Here is a 25,947-nt window from a genome sequence, read left to right as displayed (position 1 = left end):
CCCATAAACTTCTTTCATTAACTTTTTGAGCAATAAATGTTTACATGGTTCAATCTATGTAAAAACCAACCTCACTAAGTACCTTATTTCTTTTTTTTATTGAATTCATTGGGATGACACTGGTTAATAAAATTACATAGATTTCAGCTGTATGATTCTATAATTCGTCATCTGTATATTATATTGTGTTCACTACCCCAAATCAAGTCTCCTTCCATCACCATTTATCCCTTTACCCTCTTCTACCTGCCCCTCCCTTTCCCTTTGGTAATCACCATACTGTTTATCTCTATCTATGAAGTTTTTTTTTAGAGAGGGGGCTTAATTGCTTCACCTTTTACCTTCTTTCCTTTTTTATTAATCCTCATTTTGAGTGAGAAACTTATAACAAAGCCAAAATTAATTAAAGTTAAAATGTCTTTATTCATTTATAGGGTAAATACTGCCTCCTACTAAAAAACAATGACATTGTCTTTTAATCTGTCAAGTTTAGCTAGAAAATTCATGTATCTCTTTTTATATCATACGTTAACATGATATAAGATGCAGGATACAAAACTCAATTTTAATTGGCATTATAAAATAATTTCACACATATAGAGAATCTTGGATGTTAAATGTAGGCACATGAATATTCCATATACACCAACGAATTTAATGGAAGATGTGTTTTCACTAATTTCTGGTGATCGACATGCTTTCTGTGAATCTTTAAATACCCAATTCCAAATCTTCCAGATCCTGGAGAAGGGCTTTCTCTTTTTGAATTTTCTCCAACTAGAAAAATTTAAAACAATAAAGTTATTAAATAGGAAATAAAATAACTATTGGCTCTACAGACAAAATAACAAAGAAAATATTCAGAGAGAGTATTTCTGACACTATTGGATCCACTGGTAAACACAGATTTAAAACTGCAGATTAGGAACAAGTTCTGATTTGTTATCTGATATGAATCAAAGGGGCAAAGGACAAAAGCTGTCTTACTGCATCCCTTTAGGTCCAATAAATTTTCCTTTCTATACGTGGGCTTAAAAGTGCTGAGGTAAGGAGGAAAGAAAGGGGCAAAAACAGAGCAGTGCAACCTGCGATATAGGAAGAAAGAGAATCTAATATTTGTCTAACATAATAAATGCTCTTTATTTTCAGCAGCAATAGCATTAATATACCTTTTAGTGACTTTCTCATTCACTATTATCTACATCATGTCTCCCCCTATCCTCTCCTGTTTAAGAATAAAAACATTAAAAAAAATATATGGCACATAATTTCCAAAAGAAGTTTTTAAAATCTACATGTTCTTTTGCCCAATTAAACAACTGCTTATTATAAAAAGGGGAAGAGTAGCCATGACTATGAACCCAAATAAAAAAATGCAGAAAAGACCTGATTTTTTTCTAGCTGTTTTCCAGTTGCTGCTTGTTCTTTCAGTTGTTCGATTGCTTTCAGTTTCTGCAAACATCAAATATATTATGAGTAAAGAGGAAGGAAGAATAAGTCATTTTAGAATGCAAATTTCCTTACTAACAACTCGATCATATGAACGTGAAACCTGAAGGAGGAGAACAATTATCTTACATCTGTGTTGAGAACAGTCCATTAAAATGCTAAGGTAAACTATTTTTTAAAATTAAATGTAAAATTAGATATGTTAACATGTGGGATGTAATGTACAGCATATTGTCACATAGGTACTAGACTTATTGGGGAAAGCCACTTCACAAGTTATATAAATGTCTAACCATTATGTTGTACAGCTGAAATTAATACAGTATTGTATGTCAACTTTAATTGAAAAATGTAAAAATAAATAAGCCCTGCCTAAGTAGCTTGGTTGGTTAGAGTGTTGTCCAGATACACCAAGGTTGTAGGTTTGATCCCCAGTTAGGGCACACAGAAGAATCAACCAATAAAAGTATCAAAAAGTGGAACAACAAATCAACTTTTCTCTCCTTCTCCCTTCCTCTCTCTAAAATCAATAAAAATATATAAATAAATAAATAAGCTGCAGTTCTGAAAAAATAAGAACATGGGAGTTGATGAAATACTTTTTAACCTTTTAATTGTTATATATGTATTCGGTTAGCCAAAAAGTTCATTTTTTTCCTGTAAAATAGCTCTAGTAGCACTTAGTTGTCTTTCATTTCATTTGAAACAATTTTGTTAGATTGTATTGTGACAGCTGTCATGTCAGTGTACATTTTAAAAAGCATCAAAATCGGTGAATTTTTGTGCAGCCAATTTAATACTGACGATGGAAGAAAATATGCAACATTTTCAGCATATTATGCTTTATTATTTCAAGAAAGGTAAAAACGCAACTGAAACACAAAGATCTGTGCAGTGTATAGAGAAGGTGCTTGACTGATTGAATGTGTCAAAAGCGGTCTGTGAAGTTTTGTGCTAGAGATTTCCCGCTAGAGAATTACACAGGTAGACTAGTTGAGATTGATAGCAGTCAAATCAAGACATTAGTTGAGAACAATCAACGTTATGCCACGTGGGAGAGAACTGATATACTCAAAATATCCAAATCAATAAAGTTATTGGTGAAAATGAAAAATGTGTCTTTTATTTTACGGAAAACACTAAATGGACTTTTTGGTCAACCCAATATATGTATGTGTATGTATGTGTATGTGTACATGTGTATAACCAATTTCACCATTTATTTTAGCACCTCATTATACCTAGATGACATCTTTGACTTAAAGAGAAACTTTTTTTTAAAGATTTTTTAATTCTTATTCTATTACAGTTGTCCCAATTTCCCCCGCTTTGTCCTCCTCCGGCCATCCCACCCTCCATTAAAGAGAAACTAGTGCAACCTGGGAAGGGCTCTAGAGACCTGGTTTTATTTCCACAAACTCGTTGCAATTTGACAAACTAATAAACTTCTTTTTGTCTCTGTTTCCTCATCTTTAAAACTGAGATAAAGTTCTATTCCTACCTGTTTCATACATGTCTAATGAAATACTAAGTATAAAGTGTTCAGTGTATTTCTGTGCAAATGTATATTATTTCTTATTACTCCAAAGATCAATAATAAAAAGACTAAAAGCCATTAGACATTTGTGAATAGAACTTAAATCAGTGCTATTCCTGTTACAGTATTTCACAGTGAGAAAACAACAATGAAAACGGCCATAAACTTCTTAGATGTCTATATTTAGGCTTCTAAACATTATTTTCTTTAGATAATTCTTACCTATTTCTTTCAAAAAACACATATGACTTGCATTTAAATCCCTCACCTTCTTTAAGTTCTTGATTTTTTTGTCTACCTCAGGGTCTCCAGAAGTTGACTGAGAGACAGCATTTCGTTCTGAGCTCTGTGGGGCAGGAGTAGAGGCCAAATCTAGACTTTTTTCACTTCTTGCTTCCTGCAGGAAATAGTTTCAAAAATTTAATTTTCTAAAATGAAAGTATCAAAGTGTTTCAACCAAAACAGTCTTGGTATATAATATAAAATGCAGAAACAAAAATGTGATTTTATCTTTTATGCTACATTTTATATAGAGAGGATCTGAATGGAGGGCCTCATGAAGTACGTAACATTATCCCATCATAAACAATGCAGCTTAAAAAAAAATCACAGTATAATGATACAACCAAAAGGTCTTTATTGTAATACTTGTCATTGGGAACACTTTGGTAGATCTATAATTTAAAGTAACATAACAAAAGTTTTGAAGAACATTATACTAGCATTAAAAAGAAAGAAAGACAAATGAAAAGAAATGACCTTACCAGACAGAGCAACTAGGAGGTTTCTGTATCAGTCAATAAACATTCAAAATTTCTCGATATTTTGGGAGGTGCTGTTATATGAATGTTTTGGAAATGTGAGAGGGCTTTTCTAACTAAGGTATTAGAAGTTTCACTCTTGTGATATCCTCCAAAACTATGAGCATGCATCATCAAGTACACGTAATGGATGATGCTACAGGACAGGTCGTATAGAGATTCATAATCAGTTCAATTGAACTCTGCAACATAGTGACATAAAAAACTTTTCCCCCCTGGAAAGGATACTATATTGCTCGCAATGTGATCAGACCTCTGATGAGCTTTCTAGCAGCATCCCTCCTCACTGAGGTACCACTGATTCCAAACCACTTTTATTCCTTCTAAAAAGTGCTATAAACTCTTGTTTCCTGGCCTTTGTGTTTACTATTCTTGCTGACTCTTCCTTCTGCCTAGAATACCTTCAGATGACCTGGCTGACTCTACTTATCCTTTTGGTCTCATGGAAGATTTCCACACCTCCCAAGAGATCAGATTTAGTTGCACCACATGTGGTATATATCCCTACTCTAACACCATGTGCACTATCTCTCAGACTGCACCTGAGGTTTCCTTGTTCACTATTCTACTTGTACCCCCAGCATAATACATGCTTTATTGTACATACTAAATAAATAAAAGAGAAAAAGAATGATATTCTTTTTGTATTTAAGACAAGACATACATTTTGACAAGACAGGAAACAAAGTTAATTAAGTTTTTATTGCCCTCAAGGTAGAGCTTCTACTTCTTCATACAGTTTCAAGTGGAATACATAGAACCCCATGAATCCAAAACCACTGACTCAGAGTTGCACTTTTTTGTACACTCAAATGCAGCAAAAATTAATTCCTTACTTTCTATGTGAGAACACATTACTTAGCACTTTAAAAGTATTCAGAAAGAAACTATTTAGTTTCTACTCTTAAGAAGCCTATACATTCTGATAATATACAGTCTAGTATTTTTCATAATATAAAATTAAAGGAGAAGAGTAGATAAAAGGAGAAGAGAGATTTTGCTTTTGACATCAGATTAAAAAAAATTTAGTTCAGTTGTTTGTAATGAGTTGAGAATATTAATTTCTCTACTAAGAAGGAAAATTAATGTTATTAATGTAAATAACTATTAAAGTTAGGTAAAATAAAAAATTTAACTTTCTATCATATTTTAAATAACCAAGAATAAGTTAAAATGTCTGCATTATTATACTTAAATTCTGGTCATTCTCTGGAAAGGATATATACATGGTAAAATTAAATTTTTAGTTTCAATTCTTTTTGGTATAGTTGATAAGCTTATAAAAACTACCACCAGTTTATAAAAGTACTTGGTTATTTACATACATCTGACTCCTTTATCTTCGGTTATTTAATTTGGAAGCAGGGCTGAGAAGGTATGGACAAGGTGCTACTATCACAGGCCATTTACCTTTGTTCTATAACACAGCCATAACATTTAATAACTCCAACCAGTTGTCTCAAAAATGCTTACAGAAAGGATTATCTCGCAAGAAGAAAACCTTTGCCATCACTGGGAAACACACAAAGAGCAACTCAATAAATGATGGAGTAATAGTATTATCTTGAGTAAAGAACATATGTGGGTGATTGCACAGTTACATAGGATGGGGCAGGTGTTTGTTTTTGTAATCATTCTGTTTTACATTAATGGCACTGATTGTTCTCTTCAAAAAAGCCACAAGTGCTCTCTTGTAGAAAGTCCAAATATTTTAATATTGATTTTTATAAATAAGAGATACTGATTCTATGATCCCGATGCAAATTTTATCAGAAAAACACACAAAATAAAAAACTAATATTTTATTGCAAAGGCACCTTAGCACTGTACCAGTGATAGTCATATTGAAAAGATCTGATAAAAGGAAGAAATATCACATATAAACTAGGATTCTAAAGTGGGTGGGTTTCAGAAGGTCCTTAAATCTCTATTAGAAAGAATCTTGTACTATTGTTATGGAAAACAACATGGAGGTTCCTCAAGAATTTAAAAAGACTGACAAGCTGTTGGTGTCTAGGAAGACAGAAGCCGATGTCTGGCCCAGAACGCCTGGGGACCAAACGAGGTGTGAGCAGTGGACTTCCAGTCAAGAGAGTAGCGTAAGTACATGTTGTACTGGCCTATTTCCACAACACATCAAAATTACAACTAAACTACCTATCAACCATCATTCAGAAGCAACTGAGATCAAGCCAAATGGCAGTCCTACAACTAGAAGATTAAGGAAGAAGCCAAATCGAGACTGGTAGGAGGGTTGGAGACATGGAATGGGCTGGTTCCAAACCCAGTTGCAGCAGATAAAAATCAGGAGGGATATCACAACTGTGGAGGTCCCCAGGAGGTGTGAGGGGTCCCAGTTCCACACCAGGCCACCCAGCCCAGGAGTTCCAGTGCCAGGAAGAAAAGTCATCATAACTTCTGGCTGTAAAAATGAGCAAAGATTGAAGCTGAGGCAGATGGGAGGCTCCTGGAGTCCCAGGCAGTTCCTCTTAAAGTGGCCCCGTGCAGACTAACTGAGCTCCAGCGCAGGGACAGCAGCTTGAAAGGCACCAGAGGCATACAGGGAAGAAATGAATTGTCCAGCATCAGGGTAAGAGCTGGGGGTGGGGGTCAGCTTTCTCCCAGACAGAAGTGCTGGAAGGGGCTATTGTTTCTTTAATGTGCCCCTTCTAGCCCACACCACGAACAGAGCTGAAGATGGATGTCTGAGACTCCATCAACCTGGTTCAAACTGTTTGCCCTGTCCTGGTGATTCCCTAACACCCCACCCCATTCAACTTACAGGCCCATCCAAGCTGTTTCCCGTAGCTTTTCCATAGGAATAGCTTGTCCTGGCTCATGCTTCAGATTTTCCTAAAATCTCTCAAACAAGCACCAGCTGGCCTTGGTTCACAGCTTGGCCTAGCTGGGGCACAACCGAACTCCAGTAGATCTGCAGATCACTTTGCAGCTCATACTAGGTGGTCCCGGGACAGAGGACAGGCAGTGGTTGATCTTGGCCTGTACCCCCTGGGATGTCCCAGAGCTAGATCACTCAGTGAACAGCTTCAGACCACATTGATGCACCACCTCCAAACCATCTCCATAAGCGACACATTCAACAGTCAGACTCAGAGAGCACCAGAGCCCTGATGAAATAAGTCCTGCTCTGTGAGGTTGGCCCCTGTATGGCTGATCCTCCATGGTGGCCAAAGGTTAGTGGTCACAGTTAGTCCTTGCAGCTGATTGGCCTGGGGGTAAATCCTTCCCACTGACATTCCAACAGCAATCAAGGCTCAACTAGAAGAGAGTTAACGGAGCCCATGTGGGGGCAGGGGGAACGCACCTCAAGTGCACAGCTTCGGTGATTGTGGAGGCTGTACCACTACAACCTACTGGACCCCTACTACATTAGGCCACTCTACCAAGCCGGTTATATGTAGCAGCTTTATCCAATACATAGAAACAAACACAGGGAGGCTGTCAAAATGAGTCCAAGAAATATGGCCCAAATGAAAGAAAAGAACAAAACAACAAAAAAAGAACTAAACAAAATGGAGACAAGCAATCTACTAAATGCAGAGTTCAAAACACTGGTTATTAGGATGCTCAATGAACTAACAGTGAAAACCTCAACAGCATAAAAAGGACTAGTTAGAAGTAAAGGATACACTAACTGAAATGAAGAATAATTTACACAGAACCAACAGTAGAGTAAATGAAGCTGAGAATCAAATCGGTGATTTGGAATGTAAGGAAGCAAAAAACACCCAACAGAACAGCAGAAAGAAAAAAGAATCCAAAAAATGAGGATCGCATAAGGAACCTCTGGGACAACTTCAAGTGTACCAACATTCACATCATGGGGGTGCTAGAAGGAAAAGAGATCAAGAAATTGAAAACCTACTTGAAAAAATGATGACTGAAAAGTTCCCTAACCTGGTGAAGAAAATAAACATACAAGTCTAGGAAGCACAGAGAGCCAAAGAAAATGAAAAATATGAAACAAAAGAGGCACACACCAAGACACATCATAAGTAAAATGCATAAGGTTAAAGACAAAGAGGAAATCTTAACAGCAGCAAGAGAAAAGCAGCTAATTACCCACAAAGGAGCTCCCAATAAGACTGTCAACTGATTTCTCAAGAGAAACTTTGCAGGCCAGAGGGATTTGCAAGTGATGAAAAGCAAGGATCTACAACCAAGATTACTCTACCTGGCAATGCTATCATTTATAATTGAAGGACAGATAAAGAGCTTCCCAGACAAGAAAAAGCTAAGGGACTTCATCACCATCAAACCAATATTACAGTAGTCCCTCTCTATATCGCGGTTCACTTATATCCCTCACTGTATCCCGGGATTTTTCGCCATATCATGGGGTTTTGCAGCACTGTATATGGTTAAAGTTACATAGGTTTAAGAGTGTAGAATATGTTTAAGAACATAAGTAGTGTTTATAAAAGTGTGGAAAAGGTTAATAAAGGAGTGGGAAAGGTTAATAAGGGACTGGGAATGGTTCATAAGTGTGTGGGAAGGGTTTATAAAGCTTTAAAATATATATAAATAATAAAATAAATGTAAGGTTCCTACTTCGCGGATTTTCACCTAATGCAGCGGCGGGGGGAGGGTCTAGAACATAATACCCGTGATAAGTGAGGGAATACTGTATATGAAATGTTAAAGGGTCTTTTATATGGAGAAGAAGAAAAAAAGATAAAAAGATGTACAATAAAATGCCAATAAATACGTATCTGCCAACAAATGAATTTTAAAAACAAAATAAACGAACAGAAACAGACTTATAGATGGAGAGAACATTTTGACAGTTGCCAAATGGGAGGGTTGGGGGCTGGGTGAAAAAGGTGAAGCGATTAAGAAGTGTAAATTGGTTGTTACAAAACAGTCATGGGGATATAAAGCACAGCATAGGGAATATGGTCAATAATATTCTAATAAATATGTATGGTGTCAGATGGGTGTGAGAGTATTGGAGTGATCACTTAGTGAGTTATGTAATATCTAATCACTGGGTTCTACACATGAAACTAATATAATAATGTGTGTACTGTAGTTAAAAATAAAAAATGAAATAAAGAAAGAAACTAAAACAGAGCTATCATATGACCCAGCAATCACACTTTTGGGAATATACACCAGGAAACAAAATCATTATCTCAAAGAGATATCTGTACTCCCATGTTTATGCAGCATTATATCACAATAGCCAAGGTATAAAAAACAGCTAAGTTAAAAAATACATATATATTTTTTAAAAGAGAAATCCTGCAATTTGCACCAACATGAATAAACCGGGGAATTATGGTTAAATGAAATAAGCCAGACAGAGAAAAATAAAATACTGGATGGTATCACTTTATATGTGGAATCTAAAAAGAGGGCAAACTTAGAAATAGAGAATAGTATGGTGGTTGCCAGGGACTGGGGGTGGGAGAAGTGTAGAGGTTGATAAAAGGGTTGATAGAACTTTTAGGTATAAGATAGTGTCTAACGTAGAATATGGTGACTATAGTTGATAGTACTATACTGTATCAATAAAACTTGCTGAGAGAGTAAAATTTAAAGTCTCACCCCCAAAAAGATAAGTGTGTGAGGTGATGGATATTTAATTAACTTGATTTGTGGGAATCCTTTCACCACATACGTGCATATCAAATCACCATGTTGTATACTTAAAAATTTTTATTTGTCAATTATATTAGCTAGAAAAAAGTAAGAAGGAATCTTACCTACTAGTAGTTATAAGGACAATACTAACTTGTAACTTTCAGGGCTAGCCGAGGTCTCTACCAGTAATGATGAAAGCACAAGTTCTACTTTTACACAAGTCTAATACAAGGAGTAATTATTTTGCTCATAATGACCTAAACCTGAGCTATTTAAAAGATATTACTGGATGAAACTTATTAACTACAAAAGAGTGCACTAATTTTTTCTTAAGCCCAGATTTTAGCAGAATATGGTTGCATAAAGTAATTCTACACCTTAAAACAGTTAGTTGCCTACCAAAACGCATAAATAACTAGAACTATCAAAAAAAGTCACGTGTTACCAGCAACACCATATTATTTGAATCTCCAATACGTAGTTACCATGACTTTAGTAACCAGAAAGTCTTAGCCCAGCAGGTCTCACTATCGCTATAAGTCATACATGGCTGCAATTTGTCAATTATTATATTTGTCAATTATTATAGTTTTGCAATTATAAAATCATATAAAAATTACTTTAGAACAATTCCATTGTTTGGTTACTTCTGGTATTTAGATTCCCAATTGAATAATTTCCTATAGTAATATAATGCTGAGTGACAAAATGTCTTTATAGTCATGTGCTTTGTCTCTCTCTCTCTTTTAAAAATTTTATTGTTTTTCTATTAGAGTTGTCCCATTTTTTCCACCCATTTCTGCCCCCCACCCAGCCCACCCCTTCTCCCAGTCATTCCCCACCCCGCTGTCCATGTCCATGGGTTATTTATAATAGTTCCTTTACTAGTCCCTTCCCCTACTTACCCCTTCTCCCTCCCCACCCCCCCATAACTGTTTTGTCTCTCTTAACAAACACATGTTTTCAAGAAAGCAAACTATACCACTTCATAAAAGTTTAAACACAAAGTCTATAACAAGTAACATACTACATAATCCCATTAGGGTTTCAGGTGTAAAGGTCAGAGTTAGTTTCCTTAATCTTCTCTTATACACACAAGAATACTTTAAAATTCATAGTCAAACACAAAAGAAAGAAATTCTAAGTCTAACTCCAACTTCGTTTTATAACATAACAGTCAAGTCTTTAGGATGGCAAAACTTTAAGGTTTAAAGCTAATTTGACTGATTTTGTTTTAATACCTGCTTTGCAGCTTTCTTAGCTTCATGTTTCCTTTGATTTTTAAGGGCTGTTTTTGATAATCGTTTATCATTTCCTGGTTGTGGTTTCATATTCTGAGGTGGTTCCTCCTCATGCTATGGAAAAATGTAAAATAAACAATTTTGAAATAGAGCCCATGTTTTTAAAAATATATACAACAAATTACAAAATTTTGCTAGTATGGAATAAACTAATTTTATCCAATTTAAGATCACTGGCAAAGAATATTTCAAAACTCTGGTTAGTAGTAGGCACACTCCGACTTAAGGATGGATTTAATGAGGATCTTCCTAGTCATAGATATCTCTTACATAAGAGCTGGCAAAATTCACTTCAGTTTTGTTTACACAATGGAATTTTTATTTTAGTATTTCTACTGACACATGAGTCTTATGGAATTAAGATACCAACAATAGTTTCTTCTGCATCTTTTTGGATCTGACTACTGCCAACAGTAAGTCAGTTTCCTCATTTGTTTTCTTTGCGCTAAGAATTATTTGCTAGATCTTCTTTTTTAAAATCCTCACCTGATATGTTTATTAGTTTTAAAATGAGAGACAGGAAGGGGAGGAGAGAGGGAGAAGGAGAAGGAGAGGGAGAGGGGGAGGAGGGAAGGGGTAGAGGGGCAGAATGGGGGGGGAGAGAGGGAGAGAGAGAGAGAGAGAGAGAGAGAGAGAGAGAGAGCGCACGATTGGTTGTCTCCCGTATGTGTCCCAACTAGGAATCAAACCTGCAACCTAGGTATGTGTCCTGACCTGGAATTGAACCCACAACCCTTTGGGGTACAGGACGACACTCCTAACAACCAAGCTACCCATCCAGGGCTATTTTCTAGATCTTTACTTGGAAAATCAGAGATTAGAAGATAAAAATAAAAGCAAATAGAGAAACTAAAAAACAGAAAAATAGCTCAAATAGAAAGGAATAAGTAACTGCATAATTATAAACCCAGGATTAACATAATGAAGTGGCCTACAAAAATCTAAATAATTTCTCAGATTATACAACAGAAATACACTCATTTCCATAAATATTTATATAACCATCTATCAACTATATTCAACAACAGAAAGAGGGTAAACTAAGTATAGAGGATCAAGGAGCATCTAATGTAGAACATGGTGACTACAGAAAATAATACTGTACTGTATAAATAAAATTTGCTGAGAGTAGAACAGAAATGTTCTCACCCTAAACAAAAAAATTCTTCTACCAATTGATTCTCTCTGCACTGCTATTATCTTAGTGTTAACTGTCTCTTAGACTTTATCATACTTGGCACATCAAAAGGAACAGGTTACCATGAAGTTTCTTGATTACTAGATCTCAAATCTGTGTTATATTTATAAGTATGAGGAAATGGGCAAGGCTCAAACATGTAAGATACAGCGGAATAAATAGGAAAACACAGTGACTGTCTTAGCAGCTGCATTAACTATTTCGGATCATCAAAGTTCTGTGTGTATACATATCCTACTTGAAGCAAGTGAATATAGGGCGGGACAAAAGTAGTTTTACAGTTGTGAGTACCTGAAACACAGTTTATTCTTGAGTTACTATTTATTAATTATGTATTATTTTCCATATGAACAACAGTAAACCTACTTTTGCCCCATTCTGTATATAAAAACCCACATTTGTAGAACAGAGAAACTTGGAGCGCAAGCCTCTGTCACTTCCTTTTTTTTGTCTCCATTGCATACAATGTGAGTTAAGATATACTAATATGTGCTGAACATTTGTTTTATATATCAAAATTCTTTCCATAATGACTCTTCTATAGTACCTTGCTCTGGTTGAAAGTTTCTACTCATGAGAACTTCAAAAAATGATGCAAGGAGAAAGAAATGAGTTAGAAATCTCTTCCACACCATGAGCACCATGTAGCCACTGATAGACATTCATTTAAGACCAAAGGAAAAAAAAAATCCATACAGCTACTATATAAACCATGAGCTTTTCTGGCTTTAGTACTATGTGTCCATTGTACATAATTTCATCCTTACTAATAAAATTTGTTTCTTCAGTTATATTAATTATTATGTGACTGTTTTGATGAACATAAAATAAAAGTGAAGGTTTTTTTGAAAACCAAGAAATACTTTTTAAGTATAATTTATATACAAATTTTTACTTATTAAAAAAGTAATTTTTTTCTTCAAAGGGAAAAAATCCCAACACCTTTCTTTTCCCCTTCTACTACTTAACTCCCACCCTCTTTGTGAAGTTATCAAGTAGAACATCTTTGTTTCTAGTAATTTCTTGACAGTATTTTCTTTGTCATTTACCTATTTCTGGAGTTAATAAGAACAAAAATTTCTCATTAATGGTTACTTTGACTAAAGTGATTTGTTAGGATCAAATAATTACCTTGTCACATACAAAAGCAAAAACTTAGTGAAAACCTTAAATGTTAAAAAATTGTTTTTAAGAAGTTCTTACCTACTTTTATCACCATTTTCAAACTATAATCTTTCTACATTAATTTTTCTACCTTCCTCCACCAAAACAAACTAGTTTTATGGATCAGAGAATAAAAATATACACTAATTCAGAATATCTTCCTCTTATGTTAGCTTACATAAATTTAGAAAGCAGAATATGTCGAGGTTACTACTAGTTTTATCTTAGGTAAGAAACATTTCACTATACATGGGACAAATCTAAAGACTACAATATACTGTCTTTTTTGCTCTAATAAAAATGTCATAAATAAAGCTTAATTTGTTAAATAAGTTTTTATATATATTTACTAAATAACTTAAGACAACAAAAATGTTTAAACAGAACATTTCAAGAAGTTACAGACCACTGCTACAAAAGGAAGATTGTTATTTTCTTTTGAGGCAGTTAGGAGTGGCACAAGGAAGGCACAGAAATATTTTATCCTTTAAAAAAGTATTTACTTCCCTGAGTGCCTAATAATTAAGTAACTATATATCCTTGTTTACTTGGACCAGTCCCAGTTTATGCTTATTGTATTGTCACCTAATAAATAATGAAAAGACTTACAGAGCAACTTTACTCCTTAACATAATTCTTTCTCCTCAGCTCTGAAATGTTAACTTTTTAAAGCAGGTAAGAATCTGACCAATATTCTGGTCATAATTTTACAACAGAGGTAGAAACTGATGGCCTAAGGACAACAAATCTTCTGTTTGAGCAACAGTGTTTTAGAAATATAGAAATTTTACATAAAGATTCACACTTGTTTTGTCTTGAAAAATCAAATATTTTGGCAAACTGGGCCTAAAATCTCCTACAGAAACAATGAGCTACTGTCACAAGTTGCTATAGCCTTTAAGGAAGGCATGATCTCTCCTTGTCAACAGCCTCTCTTGGTCACCGTTGCCTGACATTACCAGCCTAACCTGACAGGCATTTAAATTGGAGCCCATCATCTGCAAAGCCCAGTGCCATACTCAGTTATCTTTCTCAGACATGCAAAATTAACCTCTTTGTCAACTTAACATGAGCTGTTCACTATTTTCAGCAATAGATTCTCCATGGTTCCTATCCTTGACTTTATATTCTAATCAGGTACTAAGTAAAAGAACATGCTTGAGGGAAAAAAAGGTTTAGAGAACTCCACACACTAAAAATCTGCTACCAAAGTAGTAAAATGACTTACCAGTTTAGAATTGGTGATTGGTTTATTTCTTAAAGCTGGGGGTCTATAAGCTGTTGCAGCTTTACATTCTTCACTGGGTACATCACTTGGAACTGCTTGGTAAGTTATTGATTTTGCTGGAAATATTCCATCTAAAAATGGCTGCCAAGAAACCTGCCATAATTCTGCATTTGATGGCACATCATACTTGTGTAAGACAGAGCCAGTATAATGCCAAATCTTGTACCCATTATTAACACGTAACCTAGGAGCACATGTGGCTGTTAAAATATGCTCACCATCTGGGCACCAAGCAAAATATGTAGAATCAGAGGCCACTGGTTTAGAAATAAGTTTGTAGTTTTTAACATCCCATACTTCCATTTGTCCCCTCAGATTTCCAAATCCAGCCAGTACTAATATATGTCCATGAGGGCTATAGTAGGCTGCATTACGAGGACCAGTTCCAAAATCAAACACAGGATCACATTTCAAGTTGAAAATTGTCGCTTTGGCAGGCATAAAACCATAAACGGCACAAAACTCAGTAGAGCTAGAATTCCAAACTACATCATAAATGGGGCCATTTTTTGCTAGAAAAATAATATAAAACCCAAATTAGCAACAAGGATTTATATGACTATAAAATTTATTATAACACAAATTATAATCACATAACACTCAAATATGTGTAAAAGTAAAAAATATTTAAAAATTTCATGGTAGATTAAAATATTTTTACATGATATACAATGGAATTAACGTATAATCATAAATTTATTTAAGAACCCCTAATAAATCTTAATTTCTTTTATATTTTGGCAGTGTGGTATAGGTTATTACTACTAGTTATTAACAAACTAGTTTTTATTGAACTAGGTAGTATATGCACATAGTAATAAAAATATAAACTACATAAAAAGACATGCCACAAAAATAAGTCCCTCTACACAAAGGCAACCCTCTGGTATATTTCTTGCATATGCTTTCAGACTATTTTTGTTGAAATTAAGTCTCTCTCTCTTATAAAGACATACAAAACCCCCAAAGTTCTAAATCTTTGTTGTTTCATTTTAATACTCTATCTTGGAGATTTTTTCCAGATAAGCACATTATGATCAGCCTCATTCTTTTTCAGTTGCACTGTATTCCATTACAAACCTTTATATATATTCTTCACTGTGAGTGTTCACAAATACATCTGTAGAAGTGAAATTGCTTAGTCAAAGGGTGTATACATTCACTTGATGACATACCACCAAAATGTTCTTCAAAGAACTTGTACCAATTTACACTATCAATAACTTTTGACAGTGCAGATTCCCCTCACTCTCACTCATCCTGTGTAGTTTCATATTTCTACCTCTGCCAGCCTACTAAGGTGAAAAACTGTATCTTGTTCTCCTTTCTATTTCTTTTATTATAAACTAAGCACCTTTTAAATATATTTATACATAATTTCGTTTCTTTTTCTGGGGCCTATTTTTTACTATCTCATGATTATTTTTCTCTTCCGTTATTGGTCTTTCATAAACTTGGTATGTTAACAAAATTCACCCTTTCTCATACTCATCCCCAGTTATCTCCATTTTCTGTTTTGTTTAAGTTATGAACGCTTTTCCTCCCCCAATGTAAAAATCTATAATTTTTATATATTAAAATTTATCAGTTTTCCTTTATGACTTCTGCCTTACTTAGAAAGTTTTTTTCTACTTTAAGATTAGGGATAATAATCTCAAATATTTGCTTTTAGTTCTGCTGTTTTAAGTATAATTTTTTGGCCCAACTGTATTTTATTTTAGTGTTGAGACGGCATCAACTTTCTGTTCCAAATAGCTAGACAGTTTACCATATACAGTATTCCCTCACTTATCACGGGTATTACGTTCTTGACCCCCCCACAAAGTAGGAATCTTACATTTATTCTACACTCTTAAACCTACGTAACTTTAACAACATATGTATACAGTACCACAAAATCCTGTGATATAGCAAAAAATCTGCGATAAATAATTAAATATAATATTTTTAAAAATCTCGCGGTACAGTGAGGCCACGATAAGTGAACTGTGATATAGAGAGGCACTACTGTATTTTTAAAAAGTCAGTATTTTCTACCATTGGTTTAAGTGCTGACTTCTTATACAGCAACAGCTAGGGAAGTATAGATCTCTTTCTAGATTTTGTTCTGTTTCACTGATTTATTATCTATTCACCAGCCAGAACCAAAGTGTCTTAATTACAACTGTGTTACATTTTAGTATCTAGTAGTACCAGAATCCTCCCAGCCTACTCTTCTTTTGCAGTTTTCAAAACATTCTTGTATGGTTATTTTTCAATAAACTTTAGGATCAGCTTATCTAGTTAAAACAAATCTACTGGCATTTTAATTTCATTTTTAGATCAATTTGGAGAGTAATGACATCTTTATAAAATTATTAAAGGCCACAGTTTGTTTCTCAGAAGTTTTTGAAGTTTTCTTCACAACAAACCTATGCTGTTTATTTATTTTTTTGTTATATATGAAACCCTTTCCTAGATTATATCATCTTTTTTACTGTTCCTGTTTTTATCAAAGGAAGATGCTGAAATACTCACGTAATTGTACTACGGCACTTTCTCCATTTGTTGCAATGTAATGCAGTGTTTGTTCCCCATAGTAGGAAGCTCCTGTTTTGTCAACATCTGTACTTGCTATTACCAACACAGCAGTAGCTTTAACAGTAAAAACTTTAATTAGATTTAAAACATAAACTAACCTAATGGTGATAAAAAAAGTATATTAAACAATATAACAGAGCTATGTAAATTTTCATTAAGTAAGCATCAATACTTTTCTCCCTGTACACATAAGAATACAAGTCTAAATAAATACTTGATAAACAAAATGAGATAAAATATATTTATCATACCTTTTTTATTCCATAGCATGGTAACCTTATCCGCCTTAAAGAAACTTTTATTGGCTAAAGCTGCATGAGGTCCCTCAAAGTTGGGGTATTGGTATAATCTAACAAATGAAGGTGCTCCCTTACTTCCTGGAACATAAACAGCCACCTAAGATATACAGACAGAAATTATTTAATTTTTTGAAGCATATAAGCTAAGATGGACATCACTAAAAACTAAGAAAAAGGCTAATCTTATAATATTCCACATGAACAAACAAAAACATAGCCATTACCTTGTATGGTTGGGGTCCAGGTGACAGCACAAAATCATTAATTTTTTGCAAGTGCAATTTATTTGCAATTGTGTCTAAAAAAAAGGAAATGGTGTTAAATTGATGAGAGATGCTAATAGTGATATGTCAAATTCTGAATGCATTATAGAAAGTTAATGTAACTATGCACTAATACTGTTTATTGCAGTCTCATGTAGGTGAGGCAGAGCAACGTAGTGGAAAATCATGGGGTGGAAGCAAGACAGATCTATACTTGAATTGCTACTCAAGTCACTTTCTAGCTGTGTGAACTTGGGCAAGTAATGAGATTATATACCTAATTCCCAGGGACTGATTTGTAAGAGCACAGTGCCAGGCACATAGTAGGTATCCAATAAATGTCAGTTCTCTTCCCTTCAACCACTGAAATGAAGTAGTTTTAGAGTCCATTAGAAAGGAAAGATAACTTTAGCCTGCTAATACAGAATGTGGCTATAAATATTTTTTAATTACATGACAATAATGATCACATGAGTAAAAATGACTGATATTTATTGATTACTAATGCTGTGCCAGGGAGTCAGAACCCATGTTATAAACAATTCTGCTTGTTTAGTTAATGGGATCAAGAGCTATGAGACCTCCTTTGTTCAAATTCAGAGATCAGCAGCTGTTCAAAAGTAGCACACCAAACTGCAAAACTGGCAACCTCCTTCTTTTGGCATGCTCATAAACAGGCAAGTAAGATAAGCTAGCAGGTAAACCCCAAATTAGTAGGGGCCAGAATGAGTCTCAAAAGCAGGAAGAAGTATACAGCTATAATGATTATGTGAATGGTGCTTAAAATTAGCCTGCATGCAACTTTCGGTACATGTGAACAGTTACCAGTCCCTATTCTACTTTATTTATTTATTTATTTTTTATTTTGGTTTTTCAATTACAGTTGTCCCCTTTTCCCCTAATTTCCCTCCCCCACCCAACCCACCCCCTCTCCCGCAATCATATCCCTCCCCGTTGTCCATATCCATGAGTCTTTTATACAGGTTCTTTGACTAAACCCTTCCCTTACTTATCCCCCTTCTCTCCCTCTCCTATTCTACTTTAATATACTCAAAAGTGTAGAGTCACTAATGGGATACTTTAAGAACAAAAGGAACTATAAAACCTTTTCTTTAAATTATTTTCAGTAATGATGTTATTGGTGTTACTGTTAGTATTGCTATTCTAAGAATACTATGTGGTTAGTGTATAACAAAGCAAATAAATAATTATGTGAATGTGATACTCTCAAACTGTCACCCCTGGTATCCTAGAGAACCAGGATTCCCAGTGTTGGCAAAGGCAATACAAAAATAAGATTAAAAAAAAAGACCTAGAAACAATAATCAACATAGTAGCAATAAAAACTCCCTACCTGCAAACTATGGTCTCTAAATACCATTTTCCACTAAAAGGAACCAGAGAATCTAGAAGAATTGAACTGACTTATTTTAGGTGTGTAACAGGAAATAATATACAAAATAATCTTAGAACAGCTTATCTTACCATATAGCAAAAAATTCATTCAAGACAAATTGACCAATGATGGGATAATTTGATCATCAAAAATAATAATTGCAGTGGATTCAAATACATCATATATGTTTAAACCCATAGTTCATAAAGACGGAGTTGGGGTGGGAAAGTTAATTGGCTACAATGAAGATTGATAAAGAAATAACTCATTCTATTAAAAGTGATATAGGGAAAGAATACCTGCCTTTCCCATATAAGTGGTACTAACAGGTAACCAAATAGTAGATGAGAACATTCTCTTTCTAAAAGTAGTACAGGTAATAAATGAGAGGAGGAGGGTAATCAGAATATCACCAATTCACAACCACTTGTGAAATAATGGATCTATGCACTGAACGTGAATATCAGCTAACCCAACAAAATCCAAGACAATAAGACAGCAGTATGTACTTCTTGATAAAAGAATTCAATACTGCCTTATGATGTAGTCTTATCCTCACCTCTCCCAGAAAAGAAGAACCTGAAGCTGACCAACCCTAGATCCAAATTATTGGGTTAGTCAAAAAGTTTGTTTGTTTGTTTTCCATACAATGGCTCTAGTACTTCCTAGTTGTCTTTAACGTCATTAGAAAAAATTTTGTTAGATTGCATTGTGACAGTTGTCATATCAGCCTGCACTTTTAAAAAAACTTATCATGGAACAGAATAGAGTGCCCCAAAATAAATCCATGTCTCTATGGTCAATTAATATTGACAAAGGGGGCACTAGCATACAATGCAGTAAAAACAGTCTCTTTAATAAATGGTGTTGGGTGAACTGGACTGGTACAAACAAAGAAACAAAAAAATGAAACTAGACCACCCACTTACCATACACCAGAATAAACTCAAAATGGATAAAAGACTTAAATATAAGTCAGGATACCATAAAAGTCCTAGCAGAAAACATAGGTAGTAATATTTCAGACATCCCACTAGCAATATTTTTGCTGATATTATCTCCTAGGGCAAGGGAAATAAAGGAAAAAATAAACAAATGGGACTACATTAAACTAAAAAGTCTCTGCACAGCTAAAGAAAGCATCATCAAAATGAAAAGGGAACTGACTGTATGGGAGAACATATTTGCCAGTGATAAGAATGGACACATGTTTAATCTCCAAAATATATAAAGAACTCATATGACTCAACACTAGGAAGAAAAACAATCCAATTAAAAAATGGGCAAAGGACCTGAATAGACACTTCTCCAAGGAGGACATACAGAGGGCCCCTAGACACGTGAAAAAATGTTTAACATCACTAGCTATCAGAGATGTACATTAAAATCACAATGAGATGCCAACTCACACCTGTCAGAATGGTCATTGTTAATAAATCAACAAACAAGTGATGAGGAAGTGGAGAAAAGGGAAGCCAGGGGACTGTTGGTGGGAATGCACTGGTGTAGCCATTGTGGAAAACAATATGGAATTTCCTCAAAAAAAAAAAAAAAATGGAACTGCCTTATGACCCAGCAATTCTATGGCTAGGAATATACCCGAAGAATCCGGAAACACCAATTCAAAAGAACTTACGCAGCCCTATGTTCACAGCAGTGCTATTTATAATAGGTAAGTGTTGGAAACAGCCCAAGTGCCATCAGTAAATAAGTGGATTAAAAAACTGGTACATTTACACAATGGAATACTGCACAGCAGAAAGAAAGAAGGAAGTCCTCCTACCTTTTGGGACAGCATGGATGAAACTGGAGAGTATTATGCTAAATGAAATAAACCAGTTGGTGAAGGGCAAATACCATGGGACCTCAGTTATAACTGGAATCTAATGAACAAAATAAACTACTGAGAAAAATAGAAGCAGAGACATGGAAACATGGAACAGACTGATAGCTGCAGGAGGGGGCGAGGGAGGGGGGAATGGAGTAAGGAAGGGTAAGGGACTAGTCAAAGAACATGTATGAATGACCCATGGACATGGACATTGGAGAGGGGATTGACTGGGCTAGAGGGTTGGGCTGGATGGAGGAGGGCAAGGACAACTGTAATAGTATAAACAATAAAAAAATAATAAAAACATCAAAATTGGTGATTTTTTTGTGCAGCCATTTTAATATTGAAATGGAAGAAAAGACTCCAACTTCCAGCCAAGATGGAAGTGTAGACAGACATGCTGCATCTCCCTTTACAACTAAGAAGAAATACAACTACCTCAAAACTAGAAACAACCAGAAGTTCCAGAAAACTGAGCTGCATGTAAGTCCAACAAACAAAGAAATAAAGAAGAAATACTCATCCAGACAGGCAGGAGGGGTGGAGCCAGGGCGGAGAGGACACGGTATGGTGGTGGCAGCAGCGGCAGGCTGGCGGAAGGCAGTTACACATTTGAAAAAGTCAGGAGGGACACCTGGGGAATGTTCCCAGCTCCTCACCAGACCCCGCAGCTCACCATCCCAGCACCAGGGAAAATCAAACCTCATTGCTTCTGACTGTACAAACCAGTAGGGGTTGGGGCGGAGGAAGAAAATGCCAGTCTCTCAGCAGAGTCCACTTGTTTAAAGAGCCCCCATGGTCCTAGAATGTCCGCAGACCCCTCCACTCTGGGAATGACAGCCAGGGCAACAGCTAGAGAGACACCAGTCCCATACGTAAGTGGGAGAAGTGCCTGGAATAGGGGCGAGTGCTGGGCAAGTGGCACTGTTCCCTCTCAGACTCCTCCCCCACATACAGCACCACAACGTGGTGAAACAGGTCACCCTATACTGACGAATCCCTAAGACTCCGCCCCTTACAACATAACAGGAGCAACAGCTCTACCTAAGACACAGAGGCAAAAAAACACAGGAGTCTGTCAAAATGAGGAGACAGAGAAGTAAGGCCCAAAAGAGGAAACGGATCAAGGTTCCAGTGGGAAAACTAAGTGATGAGGAGATAGCTGACCTAACAGATTAGGAGAAAGACAACCTAAGAGATGCAGAATTCAAAACACTGGTGATAAAGATGCTCACAAGCTTGACAGATATGCTTGAGTACGGCAAATGCATAAGAGAAGATGTGAAGGCTACGCTAAGTGAAACGAAGGAAAATCCACACAAAACCAATGGTGAAGGGAAGAAAAGCAGGGCTCAAATCAATGATTTGATTTGAACATGAGGAAGAAAAAAAAAAACAGTCAACCAGTACAGAATGAAGAAACAAGAATTGAAATAATGAGGAGAGGCATGGGAACCTATGGGACAACTTTAAATGTGCCAACATCCAAATCATGGGGGTGCCAGAAGAAGAGGAAGAGCAAGAAATTGAAAACTTATATGAAAAAATAATGGAGAAAAACTTCCCAAATTTTGCAAAGGAAGTAGACATACAAGTCCAGGAAGCATGGAGAGTCCTGGTCGAGCTTGACGCAGCAGGGACCACACCAAGACACATCATGATTGAAATGCCAAAGGTGAAAGATAGAGAATCCTAAAAGCAGCAAGAGAGAGGCGGAGAGTTGCCTACAAAGGGGTGCCTATAAGACTGTCAGCTGATTTCTCAAAAGACACCTTGCAGGCAAGAAGGGACTGGCAAGCAGTATTCAATGTGATGAAAACCAAGGACCTACAACCAAGATTTCTCTATCCAGCAAAGCTATCATTTAGAATGGAAGGGCAGATGAATGCTTCCCAGACAAGGTAAAGCTAAAAGAGTTCATCATCACCAAGCCATTATTATATGAAATGTCAAAGCGACTTACTTAAGAAAAAGATCAAAACTATGAACACTAAAATGACAACAAACTCACAATTACCAACAACTGAATCTAAAAAATAAAAACAAACACAAACTAAGCAAACCAGAATAGGAACAGAATCATAGGAATGGGGAGCATTTGGAGGGTTATCAGCTGGGAGGGGTAAGGGGGAGAAATGGGGAAATGGTTCAGGGATGAAGAAGCATAATCAGTTGGTACAAAATAGACAGGAGGAAGTTAAGAATAATATAGGAAAGGTGAAGCCAAAGAACTTATATGCACGACCCATGGACATGAACTAAGGGGGGTGGGATTGCTGGAGGGAAGAGGGGTACTGGGCAGAGGTGAGCAAAGGGGAAAAAAATTGGAACTACTGTAACAACATAATCAATAAAATATACTTCAAAAAAAAAAAGAAAATGGAAGAAAATATGCAACATTTTTGACATATTATGTTTTATTATTTCAAGGAAGGTAAAAATGCAACTTAAATGCAATAAACTATTTGTGCGATGTATGGAGAAGGTGCTGTGACTAATTAAATGTGTCAAAAGTAGTTTGCGAAGTTTCTTGGTACTATTCATATTTTGGCAAAATAATTCTTTGCTATGGGGCTCTTATTCATTCGAAGATGTTTAGCAGCACCCATGGCCTCTACTCACTAGATGTCAATAACAAGACATAGGCAACATAGTCAAAATATCCAAATCAGCCCTGGCTGGTGTGGCTCAGTGGATTGAGTGCTGGCCTGCAAACCAAAGGGTCTCCAGTTTGATGCCCAGTCAGGGCACCTGCCTGGGTTGTGGGCCAGGTCCCCAGTTGCGGGTGTGCAAGAGGCAACCACACACTGATGTTTCTCTACCCTCTCTTTCTCCCTCCCTTTCCCTCTCTCTAAAAATAAATAAATAAAATCTTTTAAAATATATGTCCAAATCAATAAAGTTATTGGTGAAAAGAAAAATTTTATGGAAAAATATAAACAGACTCTTTGGCCAATTCAATACTTACAGTGGACAGATGAACATATTAAATTATAGAACGGGTAACATTTCAAACCATGGGAAAATATATAAGATAAGTAACCTTTTTAAGTAATAAACTGCAAGTGGGAAAAAGAGATGGAGAGGGAAACTGTAGCTTAAAATTGTAATGTGAGAAACCTTACCTGGATCCTGAGTTTTAAAATAATTGTAACATTTACAATTACTAGAAATTTAACACTGAACAGATATTTTATAATGTGATAATGATATTCTGACTAAGTCAAAAAAATTAAGGGTCCTAATCTTCTGATATACATGATGAAATATTTACAGGTAAAATTATACGATCTCTAGGATTTGCTGTAGCAGAGTACGAGAGATGGAAAATGGATAGATGTATGGATTAGATAGGACTGGCAGTGAGCTGATAATTATTGGGACTAGGGATCTAATTTTGTGTTTAATTCTATACAATAAAACATTTGTATCACAGAATTTCAATAACAAATTCAAAAAGAGATATTTAAATGTCTTAGTCTAAGAGAAATTCAGATAATAAAGTTATTTTAAAAGAAAATCTTTGTTCTATAAAATTCTACTAGCAGTTAGATTTAGTTATTCAAATGAATTAATATAAAAGCAATTATTAACATATTTTGTTTACATAGACTATATATTTTGATATAGAGCAATGTATTAATATTAATATAGTAACAATATTTTGGACAACTTTGATATCATATAAGACAATAAAAACTATATATATTTATGGTAAATAATAAAATTATTTCATAAATCTTTCCATACTGAAATTATTTTCAAAGAAGTGAACTTCATTATTAACATTTCGGGCACAAATAGTTTCATCTTCTGACCAGGATGGACACCTACAGTGAAAAGAAAGAATATAAAAAAATTTTAGACAGAATGTAACATCACATGTTAACATGCTAAAGTTTGTGTCATTGCTTACTATTTAAGGAAAATTAGTTAAAACGTTAAGTCAGTTACTAATAGTTTTAGTTAGCATATGTAATAGAAAAATATTCCTTTTCAGTCAAATACTAAACAAAAGAAAGATCAAGTGTTTATTACATTTCTACATACAAAATCCTTAAAGATCTAGATTTTGGTCTAATAAGTTATTTTCTAAACCAATACCAAAGAAATAAGTGTTATACAATAAAAATATTTAAAATATTTTGTAAATAATAGTATTTTAAAGCATTTATTTACCAATTTTGCATCTTTTTCTGGATGAAAGATTTCAAACATGTCCCAGTTTTCACATCATAGAGTTGTAGGTTGGGAACCCCAGTTGTGCCATCTTTAGAAGCTGCAATAAAAACAAAATTTTTAATAGTGATTGTCTCCTAACACTAGTAAAAAAGATTTCATTCTTAGAAAAAAACTTGAACAAGATTATACAGATCAAGTAAGAGAGTTTCTTTATATAAACTTTCCCCACTATCTTTAATTATGGATTTACTTGCCCCCTCCTAAAGCCATAACAATATGACAGCAGTTTTGAGCTAAAGTTCAGAATTTCTGAAATGAGTTAATTATTACAGATTTTAGGAATACTTAAAGAGATTTCTTGTTTATTAAGGTTGGCGTGGTTTACTGTTAAGAGGATGAAACTGTCTTATAAAACCTTGTATCTATAAATCACTCACACATACACACACACACAAATACACACACACACAGAGTTACATAAAACCACACTTTATTCTCGATTTCCCTTTTATTTACTTGGAAAAAGAAGGTTCATTAGAGTCCATGCCTCTTGGAAGAATAAACCCAGAAGGTTCACAATTGAACAAGGAATTATTATCATATATTTACTTAACAATACCCACATAATTAAAATATGCTTCTTAAAATAAACCCCTATACAAATTTCCAGTATTTTATTATTCAACTATGAAGCATAGCTATATAAAGTATTCATATAACATTATTATATTTCTAAAAGTATTAGACAATGGCACACCATCTCCTATTTTTTGTCATACCATACACATTTCTTAGGTGTTGAGTTGACTGTACTTTCTCTTTCATTTATAATGTGTAAAATGTTTTTTTTACTTTATTTTAAAGGTTATTATTACTTTTAATTTTTGAGATCTTCTTTATCCAATGGTCATTTACTTTCTAAATTTCTCTTGGCTTTTTCTTTTCCACTATCTCACGATGGATCTTTTCATTAACTTACTATACCCTGAAATTAATTAAAATACATTATATTTGGGGAATGCAAGATTCAT

At 34.9% G+C, this 25,947-nt stretch overlaps 1 protein-coding gene across 2 annotated transcripts in view; it reads right to left on the bottom strand.

Moving 5' to 3' along the window:
* Positions 1-403: 403 nt before the first annotated feature.
* Positions 404-25,947, bottom strand: part of EIF2A (eukaryotic translation initiation factor 2A) — a 45,246-nt gene continuing 19,702 nt past the window's right edge. For both annotated transcript variants that reach the window (XM_090275819.1, XM_090275813.1), the window contains 10 exons: positions 24,914-25,013; positions 24,485-24,564; positions 17,469-17,542; positions 17,197-17,341; positions 16,883-16,999; positions 14,306-14,877; positions 10,656-10,769; positions 3,255-3,383; positions 1,387-1,452; positions 404-777 (listed from right to left, as the gene is read on the bottom strand). In XM_090275819.1, the coding sequence (XP_090131945.1) occupies positions 712-777; positions 1,387-1,452; positions 3,255-3,383; positions 10,656-10,769; positions 14,306-14,877; positions 16,883-16,999; positions 17,197-17,341; positions 17,469-17,542; positions 24,485-24,564; positions 24,914-25,013 (1,463 nt within the window). In that variant the 3' untranslated portion in view covers positions 404-711. The remainder of the gene's footprint in view (positions 778-1,386; positions 1,453-3,254; positions 3,384-10,655; positions 10,770-14,305; positions 14,878-16,882; positions 17,000-17,196; positions 17,342-17,468; positions 17,543-24,484; positions 24,565-24,913; positions 25,014-25,947) is intronic.

The sequence above is a fragment of the Furipterus horrens genome, unplaced genomic scaffold, assembly GCF_987537825.1.
Source record: "Furipterus horrens unplaced genomic scaffold, mFurHor1.1.pri manual_scaffold_1, whole genome shotgun sequence".
Classification (NCBI taxonomy): domain Eukaryota; kingdom Metazoa; phylum Chordata; class Mammalia; order Chiroptera; family Furipteridae; genus Furipterus; species Furipterus horrens.
This window is presented reverse-complemented; position numbering and strand designations above follow the sequence as displayed.